This window comes from Sceloporus occidentalis, unplaced genomic scaffold, assembly GCF_023333645.1.
Source record: "Sceloporus occidentalis isolate IW3139 unplaced genomic scaffold, rSceOcc1.0.p SCAF_7, whole genome shotgun sequence".
In the NCBI taxonomy this organism is placed as follows: domain Eukaryota; kingdom Metazoa; phylum Chordata; class Lepidosauria; order Squamata; family Phrynosomatidae; genus Sceloporus; species Sceloporus occidentalis.
This window is the reverse complement of record NW_028316987.1, coordinates 10,637,975-10,663,841: the sequence shown is the minus strand read 5'-3', so window position 1 is coordinate 10,663,841 and position 25,867 is coordinate 10,637,975. Positions and strand designations below refer to the sequence as shown.

At 43.8% G+C, this 25,867-nt stretch overlaps 1 protein-coding gene across 1 annotated transcript in view; it reads left to right on the top strand.

Annotated features, from left to right (window-relative positions):
- Positions 1 to 17,688: 17,688 nt before the first annotated feature.
- RAPGEFL1 (Rap guanine nucleotide exchange factor like 1) overlaps positions 17,689 to 25,867 on the top strand; it is a 74,054-nt gene continuing 65,875 nt past the window's right edge. The window contains exon 1 of the mRNA XM_089531877.1: positions 17,689 to 18,187. Within this exon, the coding sequence (XP_089388003.1) occupies positions 17,701 to 18,187 (487 nt within the window). The 5' untranslated portion in view covers positions 17,689 to 17,700. The remainder of the gene's footprint in view (positions 18,188 to 25,867) is intronic.

The window sequence follows — 25,867 nt, the reverse complement described above, 5'->3', positions numbered from 1 at the left end:
AAAGATTACAGTCAGTTCTACAGATTCTGTATCCAAAGATGGAGCCATCCATGGCTTGAAAACATAGAAACCTTGATTTGGTAACTTTATGTAAAGGATGCCATTTTATTATGCCACTGTATATAATGACCATGGATTTTGGTATCCATGGGGAATCCTGGAACCAAACCCAATGGATACTAAGGGCTCACTGTATATGTTCTTCCTACAAAAACAAAAAACAAAAACCAGTGCATGCTCAGAGCTCCCAGCTTAATTTACAGTCCGCATCATGCAACTTTCTTTCAGTGTCTGCATTCCTACTCTCAGCAGTGCAATTTAGGATGGAGATCATAGCTAGTTGCTGCCAGCCCTCTTCCCATCATTGCTGGCTACTGAGAAAGCAATTCTTGCTATTGGTTCAACAAAAACCAGAATAAAATGCATCTTATGTATCTAAAATGTTTGAAACCATACAATTTATATCCTTCAGTCCAAGGAAAAGGGAAAAACTGGGGGGCGAGGAGAAAGGACAACCCTATAATATCACAGAGAAAGGGAGAGTTTACAAGTCTCTTTTCATCCTTTTTCTATTTGTTGGATTCTGGATCTGCAGATTGAAGCTCAGCTGTTCAAGGGAAGGTCACCTGCTGTCACAGTTCTGTGAAAAAAGACAGCAAGGAGAGGAGGGTGCCTGCTTTTAACTCTGAGCTTCCCAGGGCTGAGGAAGCAGGCAAGTTTATTCTTTGCTGAAGATTGAAGAACAACACTAAAAAATAGGACAGAAAAAAATTGTTTGATCCTGGAAGTACAGGGAGTTGGTGCAAGGTGGAGAACAGCAGGTCACTCTGCCCATGTTCAGAGGCACTCATCTCCCCAGCAAGCTTGTGGGTACAAGCATGGTTAAGAGATAGGCCATAGTTGTTTCAGACATGTAAGTAGCCTTTTTGAGATAAAGGAACAGTGTAGTATAGGAATATTCAATTTTTTCTTAAGCTTTGGAGGCTAGATCTTTTCTGCCCAAACTGTGTTGGAGACACAAACACATTTATAAATACACAAATGAGCCCCACACTTCTTCTAGACTGTAGGACCTAAAAAAATCCAGAACATTTCTTTGTGGACTTGCTGGCCTGTCACTTGTGCCTCTCTGTATGTCACACCGTTTCTCTCCTCTCCACTCCTCTGCTGGAAGCTCTTTCCATCTGCATGGATGCGCTCACCTACTCAGCCATGCAGAGGAAGATTTTATGAGCCAGCCAGTAATGGGCTATGGGCAGCTTTAAAATAACCCATGAAAACTGTTCAACACGTATGCACACATCTGATAAATAGCTCCTGCTTAAATACTGGCTCTTGAGAACAAGCAGCCAGCTCTACACAATCCTTAAAAACCTCTTCCATTGTATATTGAAGGCAATTCTATACATTTTATTCTCATGATGCACAGTGGATCAGGTTTTTCCCCCTAGTATCAAGACCAGTCCTGTGAGGTAGTGAGCTGCTAAGACAAGCTTTCCCAGACTGGCACCCTCCATATGTATCTGACATCCCACAAGACATTGGGAGATTATAAGCGTTATAGTCCAAGATGTCTGGAAGGGACCAGCTTGAAGACGACTGCATAAGTGTATTTTAAAAAGAACATGAACATTGATTTCCCTTACTAATCCATGACAGTAGTCAGCCTCTAAAGTTTAGTTTAAACCATCAGGGGGCAGGGCAGGGTCTACTCTATGCCCTGTAGCCTCTCACCTACAAAATTATAGTACTTTGGTAATTAGTGTAAATTAAGCAAATGAAGTAAACTGAAATGCATTTACCATATTCCTGGAATATATTTGATTTATCTCTTATTTTATTTTATTTTTGCATAGGACAAGTATATGATTTGGGGGACCTTTTCCCAAAAGCTGCTACATTTAATCACTACTAAGAAAAGACCTAGTTAATATCAATATATGTCTGAGAAATTCAGGAGGTCCCATTTTGGAAAGCAAATCCTGCATTTGTGCATCAAACATATGGACAAAACTAACCATTCTGGATCATCCTCTGAGATATTCTGGAAGGATGAGCTCTTGTATAATCAAACTGGATGCAAGAGTTCTCTGATAAGCTACATATATCCCTCAGCTAGATGCCTTCCTCAGCCTATGTTTTGGAATATTACTGTTGTCACACCCTCCAGCATGGATGGTGAGGGGAGTTGTAATCCAATGCATAAGGAGGGAATTTAATTTATTGAACTATTTATATCCTGCCCTATATCCAAATATCTCAGAAGAGCGTGCAAGCAATAAAATAACACCGGGCCATTTAAAACAATTAAATATGCTTGTACAGTTTTTAAAAAAATCAAAATACAATATTGTGCATTATACACTAAATCCCCAGTCTTTGAGGTTATAATCACTGAGCCTCAAAAGCCTTGGTGGAGGCAGTGGCATCACACTGGGTGACACCCCAGAGTGACACCTGCTTGAGCTCTCTGCACTGGGTGACACCATAGCTAGTGATGCCACTGGGTGAAGAGCCAGGTTTTAAGGACATACTGAAATGAGACCAGCATTGGTGCCAGCTAAGCCCCCAAGGGGAAGTATTTCCACAGATAACATCTGTGGAATTATAAAATTAGATAAGTTATCTGAGGTCTAAACTGCGTTGGACTGCAATTCCCATCATTCCTCATCATGCAGTCCAAAAATATCTGGAAGGATGCACCACTGTGGTCCAGTGTTATAGCATCCTGCATGTTTTAGCTCTGCATAGCTGCCCAAACGCCTGTATTTTAAAGTAATTTCCCCACCCAAGCCCACTAAATTTTGCAGAACATGTTGTTTTGTTTGTTCCATTCAAATGATGTATTTTTAATTTTGTTTTGTTATATATTTCAGTGTGTGTTGGTCTCATCCCCCCCCCCGGCCCCCCAAAACATCAGAAATAGATGCTTTGTTTCCATGGCTGCAGCATTTGTGGAGCAGTCTCCAGCTGGCCAGCCGCATGGCCATAGAAACAAGTTGCAGTACTACAAATGGTGGGAAGAATTTTAAAAAGTTTAGTGCAAATTATAATAATTACGGTCTTCATCTCTGCCTTCCTTCATTTTCCTATGACTTCCTCTTCTTCCACAGCCCTCTTTCAAAGAAACATTTACAGCCTACACCACCCAAATGAACAGTCCTCTTCTGGCAGCTTTAATTCAGCAGGATGAACATGGGTTTAACACACAAGTATTGGTCCTCACCTCTTCAAGCAACTGGTCCACATTATCATGTTGAACAACCTAAAATTCTTTCATCAAAACCAGGCACGCATGTGCCTCAGTCACATCCCTACACTCAATGTGGAGTCCTAGTCAGAATGAATCTAAACAATTTTCTCCGCAAAGTATTTAGCAAATTTGTCACAGTGCTTTCCTGAGGGTTCTTCCTCATCAGTCTGAGGTCTAGGATGTAATAGCCTTTTCACTGCCTGGAATGAGTTTGAGTTGATATAATAGAAGCACCAAAGAATAATTTATTTGCTGCCCTCACTGTTGCAAAGTAGGTTCTAAAATGGTCCTTAACCCATGCGCTCTCTCATTCATCCTCAGTCTTTTTCCACTATTGCTCTAGTCATCTAGTCAATTGCTCCACTGCCCTGAGCTCTTCAGAAAACCAAGGAGCCTATATTGTGCATCCCAGTAAAGGATGCTTGAGAACAACTGTGCCAATGCTCTGGCTCATCTCCCTATTCCACAGATCAACCATGATATGAACAGGATCACTAACTCTTAACAGCTGGAAGATCTCCCAGAGCATTCAGGAATCCTTTTGGATCCATTGAGCCAGTGTGGCATAGTGGTTTGAGTGTTGGACTATGACTCTGGAGACCAACATTTGATTCCCAGCTCGGGCATGAAACCTGCTGGATGACCTTGGGCAAGTCACATACTCTCAGCCTCAGGGGAAGGCAATGACAAACCTCTTCTGAACAAATCTTCTCAAGGAAACCCCATGATAGGTTTCCCTTAAGGTTGCCAAAAGTTGGAAAAATCTTGAACACACACACATACACACACAGAGAGCTATAGTTAAAGGGACCCTTGTTTCAAAACTGCTTCTTAGTAGTATTATGTTGCACATGGAGATTTGAACTCCTGGCTACGGGGAGATCTGGGGAATTATAGCAGCAGCAGCAGAAGTTGAGATACTGCTCCCTGCCTCAGTAGGATGCTTCAGAATTTTGTTTCAGTAGAGTTTTGATCAGATATTAAACCAAATTTGCCATATTTCGATGTGGGTATAACTGAAATTGACCAGGGAAGGGCTAGAGTTTATTGTTAGTTCATTTTTGATTAGAATTTGCCAACATTTTATTTTAAAAAATTGAATGTAGGAGAAAGTAAAACTACTAGATGTGCCAATCTTTACTATGGAGGGATGAGAATTTAATTTCACTTTAGAATTCACTTGGATTGATAAATCTTGAAGTTTTGAGAAAGCGAAGCTAACGTATTTTCGCACTCCCTCCTATGTATGGGTGCAAGTTTAGTTTCAGTTTGTTTCATCAGACTGAGCCACTGTTCACAAAACCTGAACTTTGTAAGCGAAAGGAAAACTGATAGATTTTTGCAGTCCTAAGGAGGTGCCATAGAAGCACTGGGTTGTCATGCAGAGAAATATCTTAGGGTTGTGTCCTTTGTTGTGAGTGGCATTACTGCCCCATCTCCTGAGTGGTGAATGCTGACAGTGTTTTGATGGATGCTTGAAATGTGACTGTTTTTGTTTCCTTGTCTTCTTGCTTGCTCACCATCCTATAGCATATTGCTTTGGCAATGCCATTGCACAAGCTGAATATCCTTTTCCGTTTTTTTGGTGCACAAGGTTGCGTACGGCCCTATCACACTACACTCTTATAATGCTATTAGTTCACTTTAACTGCTATGGCTGCATCATGTGGATTTCTGGGGTTTGTAGTTTAGTGAGGTCCAAGAGCTCTCTGGCTGATAATTCTAAATGCCCTTCTCAAAACTGCACATCCCAAGACTTCACAGGATGTTTCCATGGCAGTTAAAGTAAAGCAATAGTGTTAAAACAGTGTAGTGTGATAGGGTCATTAATGAGAGGATTCATTTGCAATGTATTTCTAACTAAGAATGCAGAAAACTCGCTATTTATATCAACAAAATACAGTTGGCTCAACGTATCCATATATAATTTATCCGCAGATTCAAGCATCCACAGCTTAAAAATATTTTTTAAATAAATAATAATAATAATAATAATAATAATAATAAGTTTTATTTATAAACCGCTATTCCGCATTGATCATAGCGGTGTACAGATAAGAATTGCAATGCCAAATACAAAATACAGGGTAAAAATTGCAATACATAAATAAAACTTCAGTAAAAACATTTCAAAAATACAAATTAAAACCATACATCAGATCCAAGCCAGCTAAATGCGCTCGATAATACTGTACATATAGGGGGGAGTCGCATAATATCAAGGGACATCGGGGAAGGCTTGCCAAAACAGGAAGGTCTTAAGTCTCTTTTTAAAGAGATCCAGGGAGGTGGCGGAGCGGAGTTCCTCGGGAAGGGTATTGCAGATCCCAGGGGCCGAGATGGAAAAGGCCCTTTGTGAAGTTGACACATATCTCGTTGTCGGGATCCTCAACAAATTCTTCCCAGATGACCTGAGTGTGTGGGGCGGAGTATATGGGGAGAGGCGGTCCTCCAAGTACCCTGGGCCCAAGCCATTTAGGGCTTTATAGGTTATAACCAACACCTTGTATTGTGCCCGGAAGCGAACAGGTAGCCAATGGAGATCATGCAGAATCGGCGTTATATGGTCGGCCCTGGGACGTCCAGTGACCAACCTAGCTGCCATATTCTGTACTAGCTGAAGCTTCCGGGTTTGGTACAAGGGTTGCCCCATGTAGAGCGCATTACAGAAATCCAACCGAGAGGTTACCAGAGCATGTAGCACTGTTTCAAGGTCCCCTCGGCCTAGGTAGGGTCGCAGCTGGCATATCAGCCGAAGCTGGTAGCAGGCGCTTCTGACCGTCGCATCCACCTGAGAAGTCAGCTGGTGCGACGAGTCCAAAAGCACCCCCAGACTGCGAACTGAGTCCTTCAGGGGGAGCGTGACCCCATTCAGGACAGGTGGACAGATTTCACCACCCGGACCGGGAGAGCCTATCACTAGTACTTCCATTTTCTCTGGATTCAAGCTGAGTTTGTTTTTCCTCATCCAGCCCATTACCGACTCCAAGCAGGCATTTAGAGGAGAGATGCCATCCCTAGTCACTGCATCAGTCGGAGACACAGAAAAGCATATTTGGGTGTCATCAGCGTACTGATAACACCGTGCCCCGTGTCTCTGGATGATCTCTCCCAGCGGTTTCATGTAAATGTTAAATAGTATGGGGGACAGAATAGCTCCTTGAGGGACACCAGATGTAAGTGCCATCTTATCGGAGCAAACGTCCCCCAACTGCACCATCTGGAATCTACCCGAGAGGTAGGAATGGAACCACTGGAGCGCAGTGCCCCTGATACCTAACTCCCCCAGGCGTTCCAGAAGGATACCATGATCAATGGTATCGAAAGCCACTGAGATGTCCAAAAGCACTAATAGGGACACGCTTCCCCTGTCCATGCCCAGACAGAGATCATTGACTAAGGCGACCATGGCGGTCTCAACTCCATAGCCCGCCTGGAAGCTGGTTTGAAATGGGTCTAGAAAATCTGTTTCTTCCAAGATCCCTTGATTATAAAAAGCTAACCTTGATTTTTGCCATTTTATATAAGGGGCACTATTTTACTATCCATTGTATTTAATAGCAGTTGAATATCCATTGATTTTGATATCCACAGGGGGTACTGGAACCAAATTCCAGCAGATACTAAGGGCCCACTGTATTCAGAAATTAGAAAACCAAATAGTTCATTGCAGTATGAAGAAACGTTTACTAGAATTAACTAAAACCTTTCCAACATAGCTTATCTATTCTTATGTGAAGGTGGTGAATCGTTTTGCACTGCATCCTAGCCCAGTGTTCCACCAGCAGGCCTATACTGGTTTTGCTCAGTATTCCCCTCCTGCTATACACTCCTTCTGAGTTACTTCTTTCTGGCACTGCTACCCATGGCACTTGCCTGGCTTAATACATCTCCCTTGCGTTGCTTGCTGGGGCTTGCTGGCCTTGTTATTCAACCACCTTGACATTCCAGTTCCCACCCCCATGCCCAGCCCCATGGTGGCACGTAACCACCTGTTCTGTTTGGCTCTGTTTGTCATTTAAGAGACGAAAGACCAGAAGCCAATGAGGAAGCCTCAGCTGGGGCAGGGACAGGAGCTGCCCAGACCTGCTCTTGGTTGGGAGACGCTTTGGGATGGCCAAAGAAACAGAAAGAAAGAAAAAAGGCAGTGGGTGGAAAACTGATCCATGTTATTTAATTGTGGAAGGGGTTATTCAGCTCAGAAGTATTTGTGTTTACAGTATAAATGGATCCAAAATACTTGAAAATGCACACAATTGATATTGTCTCTAAGGTATTTGCTTAGAGTCACCCTATAATGATATTCCGGTAGTCGGTTAGAACACTTTTGTCCTGCCAGATTTTCTGAAAACTCAGTAGGTTCTTCTTTTCACCTGGGATAATAATACTCCTGGTGCCTGTGCATTTGTGTTGTTTTACGAACAGATGTATTTTTCATTATGGTTTTATTTTAAAGTATGAATAAAAAGTATGTTTTTGTTTGGCCTCCACCAAATGAACAAACAGGAGACCTACAAAGACAGGTTAAGAAAATAATTAGGATTCTCCTCAATAAGGCAGAGCACCCCCCACCAACAGAAGTGAAAATCATGCGGCCTTCCCTATGTTGCTGGAATGCAAGTTCCAACAGTCTTATCCAATATCACCAATAGAGGAGAATGCTGGTAGCTGCAGCTTATCAATATCTGGAGGAATGCATTGGGCAGAGTGAAGGCAGAGGCGATGGGGCAAATGGAGGAGATATTAAGAAAAAAACCTTCCTTCAGTATCTTCCATATGGATCCTACAACACATGGAGCTGGTATGGCCTTCAAGTTCAGGACTGGCCGTAGTAAGGATAATAATGCTATAATGATGATATTAAGTCAATATTATGGATTAAGAAAATGCTTGTGATTGAGCCAGCATGGTGTCGTGTTTGAGTACTGGACTATGATTCCAGAGATATGATAAACTGACAAAGAGCAGCTTCATGAGGGGTTTTAACCAGTATTATAATATGTGTGGTGTATCTATCTCCATATATATGTTCAAAGGACACTGTGTTGAGGTCAGAGATGGAATGTCCAGGAAGACTGAGGTCTTCTGCAACAGGTTTTTGTGTATTCCCCTTTCTAATGTCTGATTTATGACCGTTCATCCTCTGTTGTAGAGACTGGTCTGTTTGCCCAGTGAAGAGTGCTGAAGAGCATTGTTGTCAGAGGATGGAATATATCACATTAGAGGATGATTCTAGTATCTAGACAGATTGGAAGACATCAGCACTGATAGTGCTATTCAAAAAGTGGGGGTATACCAGAGCGTGAAATTTAAAATTGGGTGTGTGCTCCCCGCCCTGTTCCCTTTGCTGCAGGCGTGGGCATGCTGTAGGAACTTGTTCTTTGTTAACACATTTAGAATTTAGAACATTCAGAGGTATTTTAGGGACAGAGTAGTACAGATCTTTTCTGCCTCCCTTTTCACATCCCCTTTCTTGTTCTGTTGTCATTCAGATTCGCCTTTTATTTTTCCAATGGGTGCAGTTTTGGAAAACATTTAGTCTTTCTAATAGCCTGCAACCAGTAAAGGTGACACTGATGATGAAATAGATGAATAGATGAAATTGTAGACAGTAATGGACTCTTCTGAGAGCCAGTGTGATGTAGTGCTTTAGGTGTTGGACTAGGACTCTGGAGATCAGGTTTCAAATCCTTGCTCAGCCATGGAAACCCTTGGGCAAATCACAGGCTCTTAGCCTCGGAGGAAGTCAAAGGCAAATCCCCTCTGAACAAATCTTGGGTGGGGGGGGGACCCCAACCCTGTAATAGCATTGCCATAAGTCAGAAATGACTTGAAGGCATACAACAACAACAAATGAACATCCTTTGGTGCAACTAGTGTGAAGTTCTCTCTCCCTCTTGGGAAAATAAATCCATGCAAGAGACCTATTATTCCCATTAATTTCAGTTATATCCATTGTGACAATTCAAATAGTGTGCTTAAATCCCTGTAAATGAATGGCTAAAGCTATCATGTGAGTGTACTGTACAGGTGTGTAAGATACAAGTATGTTGTCAAGGAGCCAGGAGTGGCAGCAGCACAGGCAAACATAGATTTGGACAGAGCCTGGAAAAGTTACCCTTTTAGACTACAGCTCCCATGCTGGCTGGAAGATTCTGGGAACTGTAGTCCAAAAATGCAACTCTTCCTAACTCTAGCTATGGTGCTGTGCAATGTGTGCATTAGCACACTCTCTGTTAGTATATAATGGATAATTATAGTTATACTTTAGTTAACAAAGTAAATATCTTCCTGAGCATTACTTCTTTAACATAAACTATGGTACCAAAGGCAAAAATAACATGGAAAGAACAGGGATATGTTCCTATACCACAAAAAAGAAAAGCAGTTCAACATGTTTCAGCAGACTTTTTATTCAGAACTAACAGTATGCACACTTGAAATAAAACGATCGGGACAAGTAAGGCTTGCATAAGTAAACAAAAATACTTTGAATCTTCTAGAGATAATTTGAAGGCTTCTTCTGAAATTCATCCAGAGTTTTTTTTTCTTTTTCTTTCATCAGTCTCTGCTTTTTTTATGATTTCCATTTTAGTGGCCAGACTTAGAGATTATGTTGTTTTTTAACCTGGCGAGGCAGACTCATCTGCTTCCCCATCTTGTCTCTGCTTTACTGTTCTTACACACTCAGTAAGGTTTTTGAGAGACAGCTGCTGTTTACCTTGACTGTTTTAGGCAGCTACACACGGTCATGCTGTGATTGACTAGACTCTGGGTTTTCACAGCTCAAGGTTTAGTGCATTGCTTTCTGTAGATGTATAGACAACCTTCTTCACCATCCTTACATTGTCAGTGCTGTTTAAAAGATCCAGCTAGACAGAGGAATTTATCACATGGGAGGAATTTCTCTAAATTTTGAATGAAAAGAAAGTGGGGCCAGAACACATTCACGTGAATTCGCTAGCTCAGTGAATTTACGTGAATTCGAATTGCATTCGAACTGATTTCCCATTGCCTGAAAATAGCTTGCCATTGCCCGAAATTGCATGTGGTAGTCTATCACGCAATAACATGAAACCCCATGATTATGTTCGGACTGACTTACCATTGCCCGAAATTGCATGTGGTGGTCTGTCACGCAATAACATTAAACCCCATGATTGCGTTCGGATTGCCATTGGATTATACTTCCAATTTCCCTTGTCTGATAACATCCAGAGATTAAAGCAGAAAATGTGGACTGAGGGCATTAAAAGACTTTGTAAAAAGGAGTTTATTTGTCAGAAGCATTGTTGCATGCCGTAGTTTTCATCTTATTAAAACCCGAGTAATGATCAGATGACAACATGTTAGTGCAGAGTAATGTTGGGTATGTGTAATACAAACAGACCAGAAAAAAAGACCACCTCGGTTCATATGCATTGCAGTGCTTGGTAGGGATGGGCACATAATCAATTAACATTTTGGAGCAAAATTACACTTTCAGATCAATACATAAACTGGACTCCATTTGGGACTCAGATTTGGAAAGACTGATTAAAAATTTGAAGTTGAAGGCTTTCATGGCCGGCATCCATAGTTTTTTGTGGGTTTTTGGGGATATGTGGCCATGTTCTAGAAGAATTTATTCCTGATGTTTCGCCAGCATCTGTGGCTGGCATCTCTGAAGATGCTAGCCACAGATGCTAGTGAAACGTCAGGAATAAACTCTTCTAGAACATGGCCACATAGCCAAAAAAAAACAAACAAAAAAAACCCCAACCACAAAAAACTACTGATTAAAAAGCTATTTATGAAGTTAGGTGATAGTCGGCAAAAGCCTTGGCAAAACTGGCAAAAGCTTTACTTTTATCGGGAAGTAAAGACAGCATACTAGGTATCTGCTTGTGTGCTAACTAAATGTTGGACTCCACCTTTCCACCAAGTGGTGCTCATGTTTCTCTGTGACTAAACAGATATAAACTCTTGCCAAAGGGGAACACCTGCCAGTTATTCTTTTAAAAATAAAAATAATCGCAAGTGGGTTTTTGACATGGTGGTCAAGAGCTATGTCCACCTCTCCTGTCAGAAGTTCTTTATGCATCTTGCCTTCCATAAAATAATAGTATTCTGTTTTGTGATGGGATTTGCAGTGTGACTGGTAGTACAGAGTAATGGTGATCTCAGCCACAGGTGCTGTGATAGCAAGCAGAGGAGGCAGGCATGTCTCAAACTGTTCAAGGTAATTCCATTGGGAAGATTCTGGCTGTAAGAACAAAGAGGGATAGTATGAGAAATGAGAAGGGTCAGTAAGTTTATTGTTTTTGACGAATGGGGGGAAAGCCTGCCACAAGTTTGAATTTGTGTGTAATTAATTAGGTATTACTGACACTTGCTGTTTAGTTGCGACAGGGAGCATCTCTGGTATAGACCTATTGTTGTTGTTTGGCTTCAGGTTGTTTCCGACTTATGGCAAGTCTATAAAATGGCTTTCTTGGCAAGTTTCTTCAGAGGGGCTTTTCCATTGCCATCCTCTGAGGCTGAGAGAGTGTGTGACTTGCCTAAGGTCACCCAGTGGGTTTACATAGCCGTGTCTGTATTCAAACTCGAGTCATAGTCCAATGCTCAAACCACTGCACCATGCTGGCTCTGGACCTGTAGTACTGAATAAAGGTTTGCTGAGTTTTAACTACTGAATCCTAAAGTTCTGAACTTGGTTTATTTGACAACTCTATGGGAAAGTTTCCTCTCCTTCACCTTTTAGTCCTCTGAACCTCCAAAGATTGGAGGATTTCCAGCCCTACAAATACAATTTTGGGCTATGCTTGGAGGGGTGGGGGGCATGTAATGGGGAAGGAGGACTGCCTCCTTCCCAGTTCCACTGGACTATTGGAGACTGCCCCAGCTATGATTCTTCCATCTGAAGGACTAATAGGACTTAGAAACACTAACAAGGACTTTGGGGCCGAACAGACCGCCCCTAAAGGGCAGCCTGCAGTTGCCTCTTTCTTAGCCAAATTGGGGCCACAGCAACTACATGCTGTGGCCCCGATCTGGCCTTTTTGCACCGTGGAAAGGGTGCCATAGCTGCTGATGTCGCGGCTTTTCAGTGCTCCTTTGGTGCTGTGTCATCTGGACTAGAAATGTACTTGCTATTGCTATTGCTATACAAATGCAACTTTGATTAAGGTCTCATCTGCACTGGCGAAATAATGCAGTTTGGCACTGCTTTAATTGCCATTTGCTATGGAATCTCGCAATTTGTAGTTTGTTGTGGCACCAGACCTCTCTGACAGGGGAGGCTAAATAACTCACAAAACTACAAAACCCAGAATTCCATAGCATTGAGCCATGGCAGTTAACAAGTGATGTCAAACAGCATTATTTCTCCGGTGCAGATCATTCCTAAGTGAGAAGTAACTATTTATTTCATTGGCAAGGTCAATAAAACAGTTTTTTAAAACAAACTATTAAAAAATTACGAGCTGTTTCTAGTTCATCTTGACCCTGAACATTCAAGTGTGTGTCACAATGAAATGTACGTAGAAAATACCCAATTAAAATCAACTTGAAAAAGATAGTTATGCCACGGCTGGAAAGATAGCCATGGGAGGCAGGGGTTGACCTGCTTCTAGGAGGCATTAGCTTAAGTTAAACATGCACACCAAAGACACAAATCTGGTTCATCTTTTATGCTGGTTCATCTGTGTGATGACCTAAACAATAATAGTTTTGAGGTACACAAAAAAGCAACCACAAGAAATGCTCTAAAATGCCGCCACTCCTTTGTTGCAATTTAACCTTAAACATAGAAGCAGGTCTTTGAACTTCACGGAGCTTTTGTTCCGTCCTCCCACCTCCAAATCTCTAAGCCTTTAATTAACATCTGAAACAGTGATACCACAGATGGGGTAAATACCTACCTCAAAAAGCAGTTTGTAAGAAATATTTTAATAACATCTGGGAGATTGGAGAACGCCTATACATTTTACCAGCCTTTGGAAGATAATTAATGTTTTCGGTTTTTTAATGTCCCTTATTTTAAATATTTGTAAGCCACTTATTTTAAAGGTACCACCCTTTCAAAATGGCTCAAGTGATGAACAGAACATCATTAAATGTTACTACTATTCTCTCTATATAACAGGGGTGGAGAACTTCGGGCTCTGAATTCTGAACTCGTCTCTTTAAAAGCCATCTTCTCCTCCTCCTCCTCCTCCTCCTCCTCCTCCTCCTTACAATTTAAACTTATGTATAGACATGAATAGGCCATTGAAGTTTACTGAGTTTTAGTCCGTTCTGAAGATCATCAAAATACCTTCCTTACCCTAAAAAACTGTGAGCATGAACTTTCCTGCATACCTTTAACACTTGAATTTCTTCAGCCATGGAGAACACAAGTAACACCACTGCAAGGACTGTTGTTTGGTGTCTGGATCATAGTGATGTAACCATGTTTCATCATTGGTGATGAATCATTCCAAAAAATGACCACTAGAATGCTCAAAATGCTGCAAATTCAATTTGGAGGTATCCACTCCATTTTGTTTCTGGCCAGCATTCAAACATTTCAATACCTACTTGGCTGATAGCTTCTGCCTAAGCAACTGCTCATGAATTATAAACTCAATGCATTTCTGGGGTATCTCTAGTATCTCAGTAATTGTTTTAGCTGAGATTTGATGAATGTGATCAATCATTTCAGGAGTTGACACTGTTGAAGGCATCTCAGACCTTGCTGCATCTTGGGTTTCAAATCCTCCATGCTGAAAGTTGGCATACCACTTCTTCACAGTTGAATATGATGGGCACTTGTCACTCCATGTTTGCACACTCTTGGATTTTCTTCAGCAAGAACAGTAAGTTCATGATGGCCTGGAGTTCAGCACTTGAAAATTCCACACTTTTTGTTGACGTTGTTCCATCAGTGATCTGAAAAAAATCAGAAATTAGGGCTACGATCCTGAAAATTGGCAATTTACAATTTAAAAAACCCTGTCTTTCTACAGTGACAAAATTACACTCAAATTTGGGGAAGTGGGTTGGGCAGATAACTTTTCAGCACCCCCCTGTAGAAAGCCACAGAAAATCTTTTCACTATTTCAATGTCTTTATTATCTACTTTAAAGTTATATAATCTGTAGTCATTAGTTTTGTTTTCTTAATGGTCAGCTGAACCCCTTTTTTGCACTTTGTTTCTTAAGTTGTCTCAACAGTGGTTCCAAGTCTTTACTACTTTTTGTCATCTATATATGTACATATACTATGTATGTATGCTAATAGTATATTCAAGTACCTGTTCCTAAAGGGCCTCCATAAACCTGGTTTGAAATATTTGCTAGGTACTTTGAGGAGAAAGTTGCTCGCATTTGCTCAGAATTTCACACCACATTTATTATAGAATCTAGGAAGGTATTTTAATAGCTGAAGAAATAAATAAAAACAAGCAGGAAGGAACTGCCTTTGTATGTGTGGAAGCAGGTGTAGGAGCATCCAGATATTGATAACACTTGATTGGGGGAAACCCAGGCAGACTTTCAGTACGTATGGTCCAAAACACACTGCGGAAATAATCCAGTCTGAGACCGCTTTAAGTGCCCTGGCTCAATGCTAGAGACTTCGGGGAACTGTAGTGTTTGCAAGACATTTCGCTTTCTCTGTCACAGAGCTCTGGGGCTGCAATATGTAATAAATCCCCAGGATTCCTTAGCACTCAGCCAAAGCAGTTAAGAGTGGTCTCAAACTGGATTATTTCTGCAGTGTGTTTTGGACCTGAGTTTTGCTCCAGCGTAACATTTTTCTTGCGGCTTAAGCTCTTACAGAGTTTGTCAGTGCATGGAGGCTTCTTGAAAACATTTGAGGGCGTTTTTGTTAATCTGATCATTCAGAAGAGGCTTGAATTTCAGAAGTTTATTCTTTGGGGCGGGCTAGCCTGAAGGCAACCAACCACCACATGTGTGAAGCGAGATGAAGAAACGTGAGCAATACTATTTAATTTTGTTGTTGTTAGCCGCCTTGGAGTTGGCTTCGACTCATGCCAGTCCTGTAAATGAAACATCTCTATGTCTCCCTATCCTCAGTCTCTGTGCTCAGGTCCTGTAGGTTTAAGCCTGTGGTTTCCCTGATTGAATCTATCCATCTAGGATGTGGTCTTCCTCTCTTTTTCCTTCTCTCCACCTTTCCTAGCATTATTGCCTTTTCTAATGAGCCATGCCTTTTCATGATGCGGCCAAAGTACAACAGCCTAAGGGATCATTCACACGTTGTTTTTAGCGCAGCTATGCAAATAAATCACACTCATGCATTCTGGGCTTGTTGTTCATATTATGGAACTGCATCTATGCGCACCTCTGAGAGTTTGTTTGCTTACACATGTCAACACTAGAATAAAGAGGGAGCTGATGATGCAAATGTTTTCGATGCACTTTTAAGGCATGCAGAGTTTTATCTCAGGCCTCATTCGTACTATATAATAAACCGATTTTTGCGTTGGATTGTTTCGAATCAATGGAGCGATTTGACACCAAATAGACATTCAGACCTTGATTGCCACGATTGAACCTTGCTGCAGAAAACAAGCTTGGGCCATCCTCAATGTGACACTCCTTCAAATACTTAAACAGGGCTATCATATTACCTCTTAACTGTCTCTTCTCCAGGCTAAACATCCCCAGCTCCCTCAGTCTTTTCTCATAAGGCATGGTTTCTAAACCCTTCACCATTTTGGTTGCCCTTCTTTGGACATGCTCCAATTTGTCAACATCTGTTTTAAATTGTGGTGCCCAGAACTGGACACAATATTCCAAGTGAGGCCTGACCAAAGCAGAATAGAGTAGCACTATTACTTCCCTTGATCTAGACACTATATTTCTATTCATGCAGCCTAGAATCACATTGGCCTTTTTAGCTGCTGCATCACACTGTTGACTCATGTTCAACATGTGGTCTATTTGGACTCCCAGATCCCTTTCACATGTTGTCGCCTTAAGCCAGGTGTCCCCCATCCTATATCTGTGCATTTCATTTTTCAGCCCTAAGTGCTGCCATGCTCCTTGCCAATCCCAAGCACTGACATTAAACCATTCCTTTTCCTGCCTCTTACTTGCTCACCTGACCTACCTGTTCTTTGTAATTTACACCAGATTAAACCATCCGTCCCCCCACTGAATTATTTCAGTGCAAACTGAATTTTTGCACTTTGAACTGAGTTTACACTAACTGAAGTAAGCAGAGGACATAGCGGGCAACTGTGGCCATCCTCTGAGGCTGAGAGAGTGTGACTTGTTATCACTATTTCCTCCCCCCACCACACACACACAAAACAAGAGAGATAAAGATTTGAGGGGTGTTCCAAGCAACAAGTGCATACACCAAAGAAAGAAAGGCATGAAGGTATGGGGAGGAAAGGAGGAGGAGGAAGGGTGCAAGGGTGAGGAGGGCATGGGGAAGAGGAGGAGGAGATGGGGGGGCTCTGGGAGGGCTGCTCTGGGGGCAGTGATGCCAATGTAGGGCCAGGAGCAGAGAAGGGTCTGGGCTCCTTTCCAGGCCAGAGAGGAAAAAGGAGGAGGACGAGAACCAGAAGAAGGAGGAAAGGGAGAAAGAGCAGGAGGAGGAGGAAGGAAGAGGAGGAGAACAAGAAGGTGGCGAAGGAGAAGGTGGAGAACAGGAAGGAGAAGGAGGAAGAAAATAAGAAGAAGAAGGAAGAAAAGAAAAAGGAGGAGGAAGAGGAGAAAAAGTAGGAGAAGCATAAGGAGGAGGAGAAGAAGGAGGAGGAGAGGGAGAAGAAGAAAAAGCAGGGCGAAGCAAAAGGAGGAGAATAAAAAGGAGGACAAGAAAAAGGAGGAGGACAAGAGAACAAGAAGGAGGAGAAGGAGGAAAAGAAAGCGGAGGAGGAGGAGAAGGAGGAGGAGGAGAAAAAGGAGGCGAGGGGGAAAAAGGGAAAAGGAGGAAGGGAAAGAGGAAAAGAAAAGAGAGGGGGAAGGAGAAAGGGAAGAGAAGGAAAAAGAAAAAAGGAGAGGGAGGAGAAGAAAAGGGAGAGGAGGAGGAGGAAAAGGAAAAGGGAGGAGGAGGAGAACAAGAAGAAGGGGAAGGAGAAAGCCGTGGAGGAGGAGGCGAGGAAGGGGCGGGGTGGGTGTGGAGAGGAGAGGAGGGAGGGAGGGAAGCTGCCTTCCTCCTCCTGCTGCTGCTGCTGGTGCTTCTATCTTCTGCCTGTCAGGAGCATCCTTCAAGGAGGCTGCGGCCCTTCCTCGCCTGGAAGAAGAAGAGAAGGTGGAGGAGGAGACCCCTCTGAGTGGAGACCCCTGAGGAGGAGGAGGAGGAGGGAGAGCAGCAGACCCTCCCCCAGACTCCGGGGCCGCTGCTGCAGGAAGCCATGGGGCTCCTGTGACCCTCTCCTGCGGGGCCCTTTTTGGGAAGCAGGAGAAGCAGGAGCAGAAGCAGGGCCTCCTGGGCTGCTCCTCCTCCTCGGGATGAAGCCCCTGGAGAAATTCCTCAAGAAGCAGCCTCCCCCTCAGCCGCCTCCTCCTCCTCCTCTTCCTCCTCAGGGGGGCCCCCTCTTCTTCCCCGGAGCCCCCCGGCGCCAGAGCCTCTCCAAGGCCCTCTTCAAGGAGAGCCCTCCCGAGGAAGAGGAGCCCGAGGAGGAGGAAGAGGAAGGGGAGAGCCCTGGGGGCGAGGGGCGCTGGCTGGAGGCCCCCCTCTTGCTCCGCTCGCCCACCTCCTTCTCCTCGGAGGAGCTCTCTCCGGGGGAAAGCGGGGCAGGAGGCCCCGAGACCAGGCTCCCGCTGCTGCTGCTGCCCTCCTCCTCCTCCTCCTCGGGCTGCTCCTGCGCCTCCTGCTCCGGCTCCTGCTGCTGCTGCTGCTGCTGGGAGCCCCAGAGCCCTCAGGGGCTGCTCCAGGCCACCCTCGACAGGCTCAGCCGACGCCCCGCCGAGCCTCACCCTCAGCCCTGCAGGGCAGGTAAAGCAGGGGGCAAAGGGGGCATCCTCACCTCCTGTGGGAAGAGGCCACTGCTCCTCACTTGGGGGATGTGGCATCATTCACTTGCTGCCTCTTAAAAGGCTGAAGGGATGGGGTGACAGGGGCATTATTCAAAGGGCTGTGTGTGTGTGTGTGGTACAGGCCAGTTGGCATCCTGACTTGGGGTGATGCCCCTGCCCCTCAGACATCCCCTTGTTGGAAGAAATGGGATGTGGCATTCACTTATGTCCCATTTAAATGCTAAAGGGATGGGGTGACATTGGCATCGCTAGGGGTATGCGTGGGGTATGGACCGCACCAGGTGATGCCCTACTATGGGGTGATGCCATTGGTCCTGTTTGGAAGAACTGGGATGTGGCATTCCCCTGTGTCCCATTAAGATGCTGAAGGGATAGTGTAAAAATGGCATTACTAAGGGGGTGCAGGGGGTATGGAACAGACCAGTCAGGATCCTGACTTGCAGTGACGCCACTGCGCCTCCAACATCTCCTTTTTGGAAGAAATGGGATGTGGCACACACACACACACACACACACCTTTAGGGTGTCACCTGGTGCAGTCCACACACCCCTAGTGATGCCACTTGGGCATAGGGACAGGGCAGGGGACACACTAGGGCAGGCCTCAGCGGAGTCACTTGTGGGATGCGGGGAACGTGGATCGCACCAGGTGGCACCCTAGTTTGGGATGGCAAACACTGCGCCTCCATTTCGGAAGAAGCGGCATTCACCTCTAGCCCATTAAAATGCTGAAGGGATGGGGTGGCAGTGGCATCACTAAGGCGGCAAGGGGGGGGTGCAGAGTGCGCCAGGTGGCACCCTAATTTAGAATGATGCCACTGCTCCTCCTTTATGGAGGAAATGGGGTGCACCGCTCACCTGTGTCCCATTAAAATACTGAAGGGATGGTGTAACAGTGGCATCACTAAGGGGGTGCAGGGAGTGTGGCCTGCACCAGGTGGCACCCTAATGTGGGGTGATGCCACTGCTCCTGCAACATCTCCTTTTGACGAAAATGGGATGCGGCATTGGTCTGTGTCCGATTAAAGTGCTGAAGGGATGTTGTGACAGTGGCATTAGTAAGGGGGTGTGATGCGTGTGGACCACACCAGGTGACACCCTTATTTGGGTTGATACCGCTGTTCCTCAAACGTGCCCTGAAAAAGTGGGTTGTCTGGTCCCCTGTGGCAGGATAGGTAGGGAGGAGAAGGCCCAGGTGAGGAGAGGGTTAAAGAGAGAGGCCTCTTAATATGAACCTTGAAGAAGGGATCCCATTTAGAACAGAGCTGGGCTGCTAGGGACAGAGATTTTGGGAGTTGGAATCCTCCATTCCCTCCATTGCACCTTCATCAGGCTCTGATTTCCATTGCCTAGTATCATCACCCCGTTAACATGCATTAGACTCGGTAAAAAAGAAGAAGAAGAGTATCTCTGAGTATATTCAAAGAGGTTTCTTTATGCAGGTCGGAGCATATTGGGAGTTATAGTCCAAGGAAGGAACTTTGCTAAGTTCTGGGCCAAACCTGTTCTTCAGGGCCTTAGAGGTGGGAAAGGCAGCGCAGTTAGCCCTATGTATCCATGGGTCCTTTCTCCATGGCTTGAAAACATTCCAAAAAGACACGCATTCCAAAAAGCAAGCCTTGATTTTGCTATTTTATATAAGGAGCACTGTTTTATTATGCCATTGTCTTTAATGAGGCTTGAGTATGCATGGATTTTGTTATCTATGGTGATGGTGGACCTAGAACCAAATCCCAGCAGATATCAAGGGCCCACTGTAGAAGCCTGCTTCCCATCTGACACAAGAAGGTGTGGTTTTTGACTTGCAGGTGAAGCTATAGAATATGGCTTTTAAAGAAGGCAGGCTGGAATCCAGGAGAGGAGATGTAGGACTGGGTCAGGGAGGTGAGAGGCTTCACAGTAGGAGAGCATTAAGACTTTCTCAGCCACATGCAATCCATATTATGGATTGCAGCACACACTTATCCCTCACAAACCGATGTGATAGGTTGTTGTTAATTGCCAACAAGTCAAAGAGAAACTGTGCAAACATCCAAGGTAAAGTAGGAGGCAATAAGAAAACAGGAGGATTGCATTACAAGTGGATGGATTCAATTAAGAAAGCCACAGCCCTGAGTCCTGCTAAGGCAGTGGTTCCCAACCTTTCTAATGCCGCGGCCCTTTAATACAGTTTCTCATGTTGTGGTGACCCCCAACCATAACATTATTTTCATTGCTACATGCATATATGTGTTTTACAATGGTCTTAAGTGACCCCTGTGAAAGGGTCATTCGACCCCCAAAGGGGTCCTGACCCACAGGTTGGGAACCATTGTGCTAAGGTCTTGCAAACTCAGGGCTGTGGTTTTCTTGACTGACTATCCACTTGTAATGCAATCCTCCTGTTTTCTTATTGCCCCCTACTTTACTAAGCATTATTGTATTTTCCAATGAGATATATGTATGTCATCTCATGGTATGTCCAAAGCGCGATGGTCTCAGTTGGGTCATTTTGACTTCTAGGGAGAGTTCACGGTTGTTTTTTGTGGGTTTTTCGGGCTATGTGGCCATGTTCTAGAAGAGTTTCTTCCTGACATTTCGCCAGCATCTGTGGCTGGCATCTTCAGAGAATGCTGGCATGGAAAAGTTCAGGGTTGATTTGTTCTAGGACCCATTGATGGGTCATGTCATTTCCAACCCCACCTTTCAAGTGAGTTGATTTCCCCCTTGTCTGCTTTGTTCACTATCCGTCTTTCACAACCATTTAATCAGAAACATTATGGGGAATTTACAGGAGGTTTTTGTCTTGTTTTGTGTTGTTTTTAGATTTTAAGCCCGAGGGCAGGGAACTGTCAAATTAACTATTTGTATGCCGTTCTGAGAACATTTCTGAAGAGCAGGGTATGAATAAAATAAAATAAATAATAACTGAGCCTGAAAGAGTCTGATTCAAAGCTTAGTTTGTAGTAAAATTGCTGGAATTAACTTCAGCTGCAGTGTGTATATCTGTAGCAATAGGAGCAATAATCCCAGACAGTAACCTGGCCTACCTTGCAGTGTTGTTGCAGAAGCAATATATGGGAAGGCCTTTGAACCTTCAGCAGAAGTGCTATATAAATGTTAAACATTGCAAATATGAAGTCGTCTAGCATATGAATTTGGTTCTTTTTCTCTACAGAGTCTACAAAATGTTTTAGAGCACTTGTCCTTACAATAGCCTTTTACTCTGTGTGTGAGAGGTTGGGCTTTTTTGTTTATTGCAGGTTAAATCACTACGATTATGCATGCTAAGAATGACTTCCAGGCAACCAGTCAGACTAGGAAAGACAGAGATGATTGTTTTATTTTCTTCTTCTTCTCTCTCCAGTTTGCTAATATGTCATGAATGACTAATAGGATTGGTAACAATATGTACTCTTAACTTTGGCAAATTTATTTTAATGGCTGTTTTGTTGTACAAAATGGTAAACTGAAGCTGAAAGAAGGTGACATGCCCAAGGTCTGTCAAGGGAGTCAGTTTCTGAGCAGGAAGTTTAACTCCAGGCTGGTTCATACATGCACAGACTGCTCTGCATGTAATATCTGGAAGCTGAATGTGTCAAATAACTCTACTGAAAGGCTCTGCAATTTGAAGTGATTCAAATCATGTGCAGGTTCTTTCTGTTGGACTAGAGCTCTGCTGGTGCACTCACACGTGGCAGTTATGACTTGATGCAGGACACATCCAGTGATGGTGGATATGAATATATGAACAAACCTCTGAGTGTGTTGTGGACTTGTGGCAGTGTTGGGGAGAAATGTTCAGGGGGAGCGGCACACACAGGAAAATAGTGCATTTTTGTCTCATCTGTTAGATTTCTGAAAGAGAAATAACAGTCTTTCACATTAATGCACCTGTCCTATATGCATGTTCTCTGAAGCAGTCGTTCGTGTCTTAGGCTGCCTCTCCATTGCAGAAATAATACAGTTTGACACTGCTTTAACAGCCATGACTCAATGCTGTGGAATTCTGGGGTTTGTAGTTTTGTGAGATATTTATCCTGGCTCCATTTTGCTCCAATCCTAAGGACTGGAGCATGGCTTCGGTGCAGCTTCCAGCTGCTTTGGAGATGTGCGTCATCTAAACACCATACCTCCAAAATGGCAGAAAGCTGCTTCAATTTGATTGTGTGTTTCATCCCTCTGTCAGAGAGCTCTGGTGCAAAACAAACTACAAATCCCAGAAGTCCATAACACAGAGATCTGATAATTTAAGTGGTGTCAAACTGCATTGTTTCGGCAGTGCAGATGCAGCTTCAGTCTTGTCTAAATACATTGGACCACAGCTCCAATGGTTAATCACTAACCATTGACTGGACTTACTGTGGGTGATGGGAGTTATAGTTTAAAAGAGCTAGAGACTGCTAGTGTGGGAAGAGCTGTTCTGGAAAAAGTTCCCATTGGTTTTGGGTTAATTTTAAAATAGGGGTGTGTATGACTGCAACCTTGCTTTATTTCCCAATATATGAATCTCTATGAAGGATAATGAAATCATCATCATCATCATCATCATCACCATCACCATCATCCCATTTTTTCTTTTGAGGGAAGGATAGTCTGTCCTCACAATACCCTGTGACTGAATTTTTATAGCAAGCCCTAATATTATTTAAAACGAAATTCTGAAAAGTACACTGGAAAAGTATATGTCAGTTTATCTTTTTGCAGTGTATGTCTTTTTGATCATTGCAAAGGGAGAAATTCACTACCTATCTCATGCAATAACCTTCAGTCTCCTTAAAAGACACCACACTGGGGCCTGTGCAAGGGCCATATAATGCCAGGGGAGAGTGAGGAATGGCTAAGAAACACCTGATTATGTCCCTGTAGCCAAATGCACAATAATGAAGGAATTCTCCATAACATACTGGAGGTTCTTCCATTATATGCATTGTGCAGCTTCAGACTTTCCCTTCACATCTGAGCATACCAGCAGCTGAACTTTATTTCAGCTAGAGTTCAGTTGTATAATTAGGTAAAGCACTATTCATACATGTCCTTTGCTCTTTACCAGTAGTTGATTCAGTCCCTCCATCCTCCAGTGTTGTCCCTTACTACTTCACTTTAGATTGTCTTATCATAGGCTTTTCAAGGCAACAGGCATTTACACCTGTTCAATATTGCCTTTTTCTGCAGAATACCAAGTATAATTAAAATACCACTGCTGTTTTCTCTGAGATAACCTTCACTAGTTTCACTTTTTGTCACTGTAGCTGCCCAGTAGCTTCCCTTCTGCTCAGTAGCTTCTACACCACTTTCACCATTGAGATAATCTCTTTCACTAATCTGGCCGTTACTGATCGAAGAGGATGGATGCACCTTAATCTGGTGTGTCCATTTTGAGCAGTCTGCCTTGGTCGTCCCCTGGTAGAAGTCTAAGGCCTTGTCTGCATGGGCCAAAAAATTAATCCCCCCACATATTGGTGGCATCCTGTTTGGATGATGCGCAATCCAAAACTCAGTTCTGATGTGAACAGTCCGGATAAGTTCTGGCTCATTCAGCACCAGAACTCTTGCTCTGAGGTCAGAATGCGGTACCCAGTGATGCTCACATGGCTGGTTGAAGCAAGAAGCAAAGGATTTGTGGTGGAGGGCCAGATGATGTGGAGGGGGGGGGGGATGTCAGGGCAGCTCTGGGACCAGGATACTCTGGGCCACCCCTGGAGTATCCTGGCCCATGCAGGCATGCTGTGTGACATATTCATGCTGTGTGACATATATCATTAATACACACACGTACTCTCATAGCACCTTTTGATTTAGTAGGTTCTTTGGCAGTATTTCAAAGTAACAATTAGTTAGAAGAAGGGTAATGTTAAAATTAGAAGGCAGGCAGACTGGCAGACAGACAGACAGACCGAACACTGGAATGCACCCCACCCCTTCTCTGAAATGGCGTTCAGCCCTTGGGGTGAAAGTAGTTTCCCCTCCAGACACCAATTTCCTTGCAGGTAACAATCTGTCTCCTTCCTCCTCCTTGCTCTGGGTAGGTCTTGTGTTGCCTCAGGTAGCAGCTGGTGGATGGTGGGCGAAGCATGCCAGGGAGGATCAAGCTGCACATGCATAGCCCATGTGTAGTGCATCAACAGCCAGGCATCTGAGGAGAAGCTGAAGAAAACTGAGCAGTTGTTGAGCATGTGTCATCTCCTTCACTCACCACCTCTGGAGATGCAAGATAAAGCAGCTCCAAGCTGAGAGGAGAGGAAGAGAGGAGGAAGCAAGAGGAATGAGTGATCCAGGACCATACATCTACCCAGCCATCAACCAACACATGCACCTCACCTTCTTCTTAACCCATTGCATCCATATCCTGCCCCAGGAAATAAACATGGATACAAATGGGGCAAGCACAGCCCAGTGAGAGCAACAACCAGTCCACTCCTGCTGTGGGAGAGGAAGCCTGAGAGATGATGGGATGACCAGTGCTGTGGGTCTGAACTCCCATCATCCTTCACCATACTGGCTAGGGAAGATGGATGTTGCAGTCCAATGACATTTGGAGGGCCACATGTTCCCTGTTCCTGCTTTTGGGAGTTCCAAGGCTTTCAGTATCTGGAGCACAGCAATTTGGGGAAGTCTTGCTAATAACAATAGAGAAAGCCTGCAGACTTTTTGTGACAGCTGGCTTCATGCTTGGTGCCTGTATTTTGGCCTCAGTGTTCCTCATTTGTCCAGTGGGGCATTGGTTGGAATCCAAAAGTGGACTTCCAATGGCAGAACTGTGGAATTCAGTAGAAACAGACACCCTCCTGACGTCACTCACCTAGTGCTTTCTGGAGGGCTAGGGCAAGTTCGAAAGGCAGTTTTTTGAAAGCTTTGATGGATGTGGGAGAAGATGGAAGTTACATCACACTGGTACAGCATTTCCAGTGCAGTGTTCCATTTAGGCCATTGATTGGTGGCCTTTTATCAGGTCTTTGTGCATCAGTACTGATTATTTGGCACTTTTAAAGGTAGATCCTCTGTTCACAGGGAACCCAGGTGTAGATTTGTATTTGCATATATAATGTATGCTTCATAGAGTGTAGCAAACCCTCCAATTGTTCACAGACAAAAATCAGGAAACATGTGGCCAGGCAACATCAGAGGGTGGTCAAGATGCCAAACATTATCAATGAGGAAGAATACATTACCTAGGAGAGGCTGCAGCAGCATGCTTTTGCCTGACCCTACAAGGAGAGGTAAGATTTCCGCCATCTCTTGTCCCATACTTTTTGCTGAGTTAATTTAGTGCAAACTACTTTGCATTTTAAACTCACTTTGCTGAAACTGAAATAAAGTGAGGACAAAGTGGGAAGTGGGAGGAGGAGAGAGAAACCGGGACATTTTAAAAGCACCTGAAAAGGTGCGTCACCAGGGAATTAGCTGCGACTGTCCTTGTCAAATTGGGACAGTTCGTATTCTATGTAGTAACTAATTGACTCCCCCATCCCCAACTTCTGTATACCCTTACTTGGGGCTTTTTTAGTAGTTGGTAGTGAATCTGCTGTGGGTTAATGTCCATGATTTAATAGAGATACCCAAACTGCTGAACCATAATCCCAAAGTAGGTTCAACACCTTGGATAGCACCTTTAGAGTTTTAACTACTGGTAATATCTAGGGAGAATTCACTGACCCCA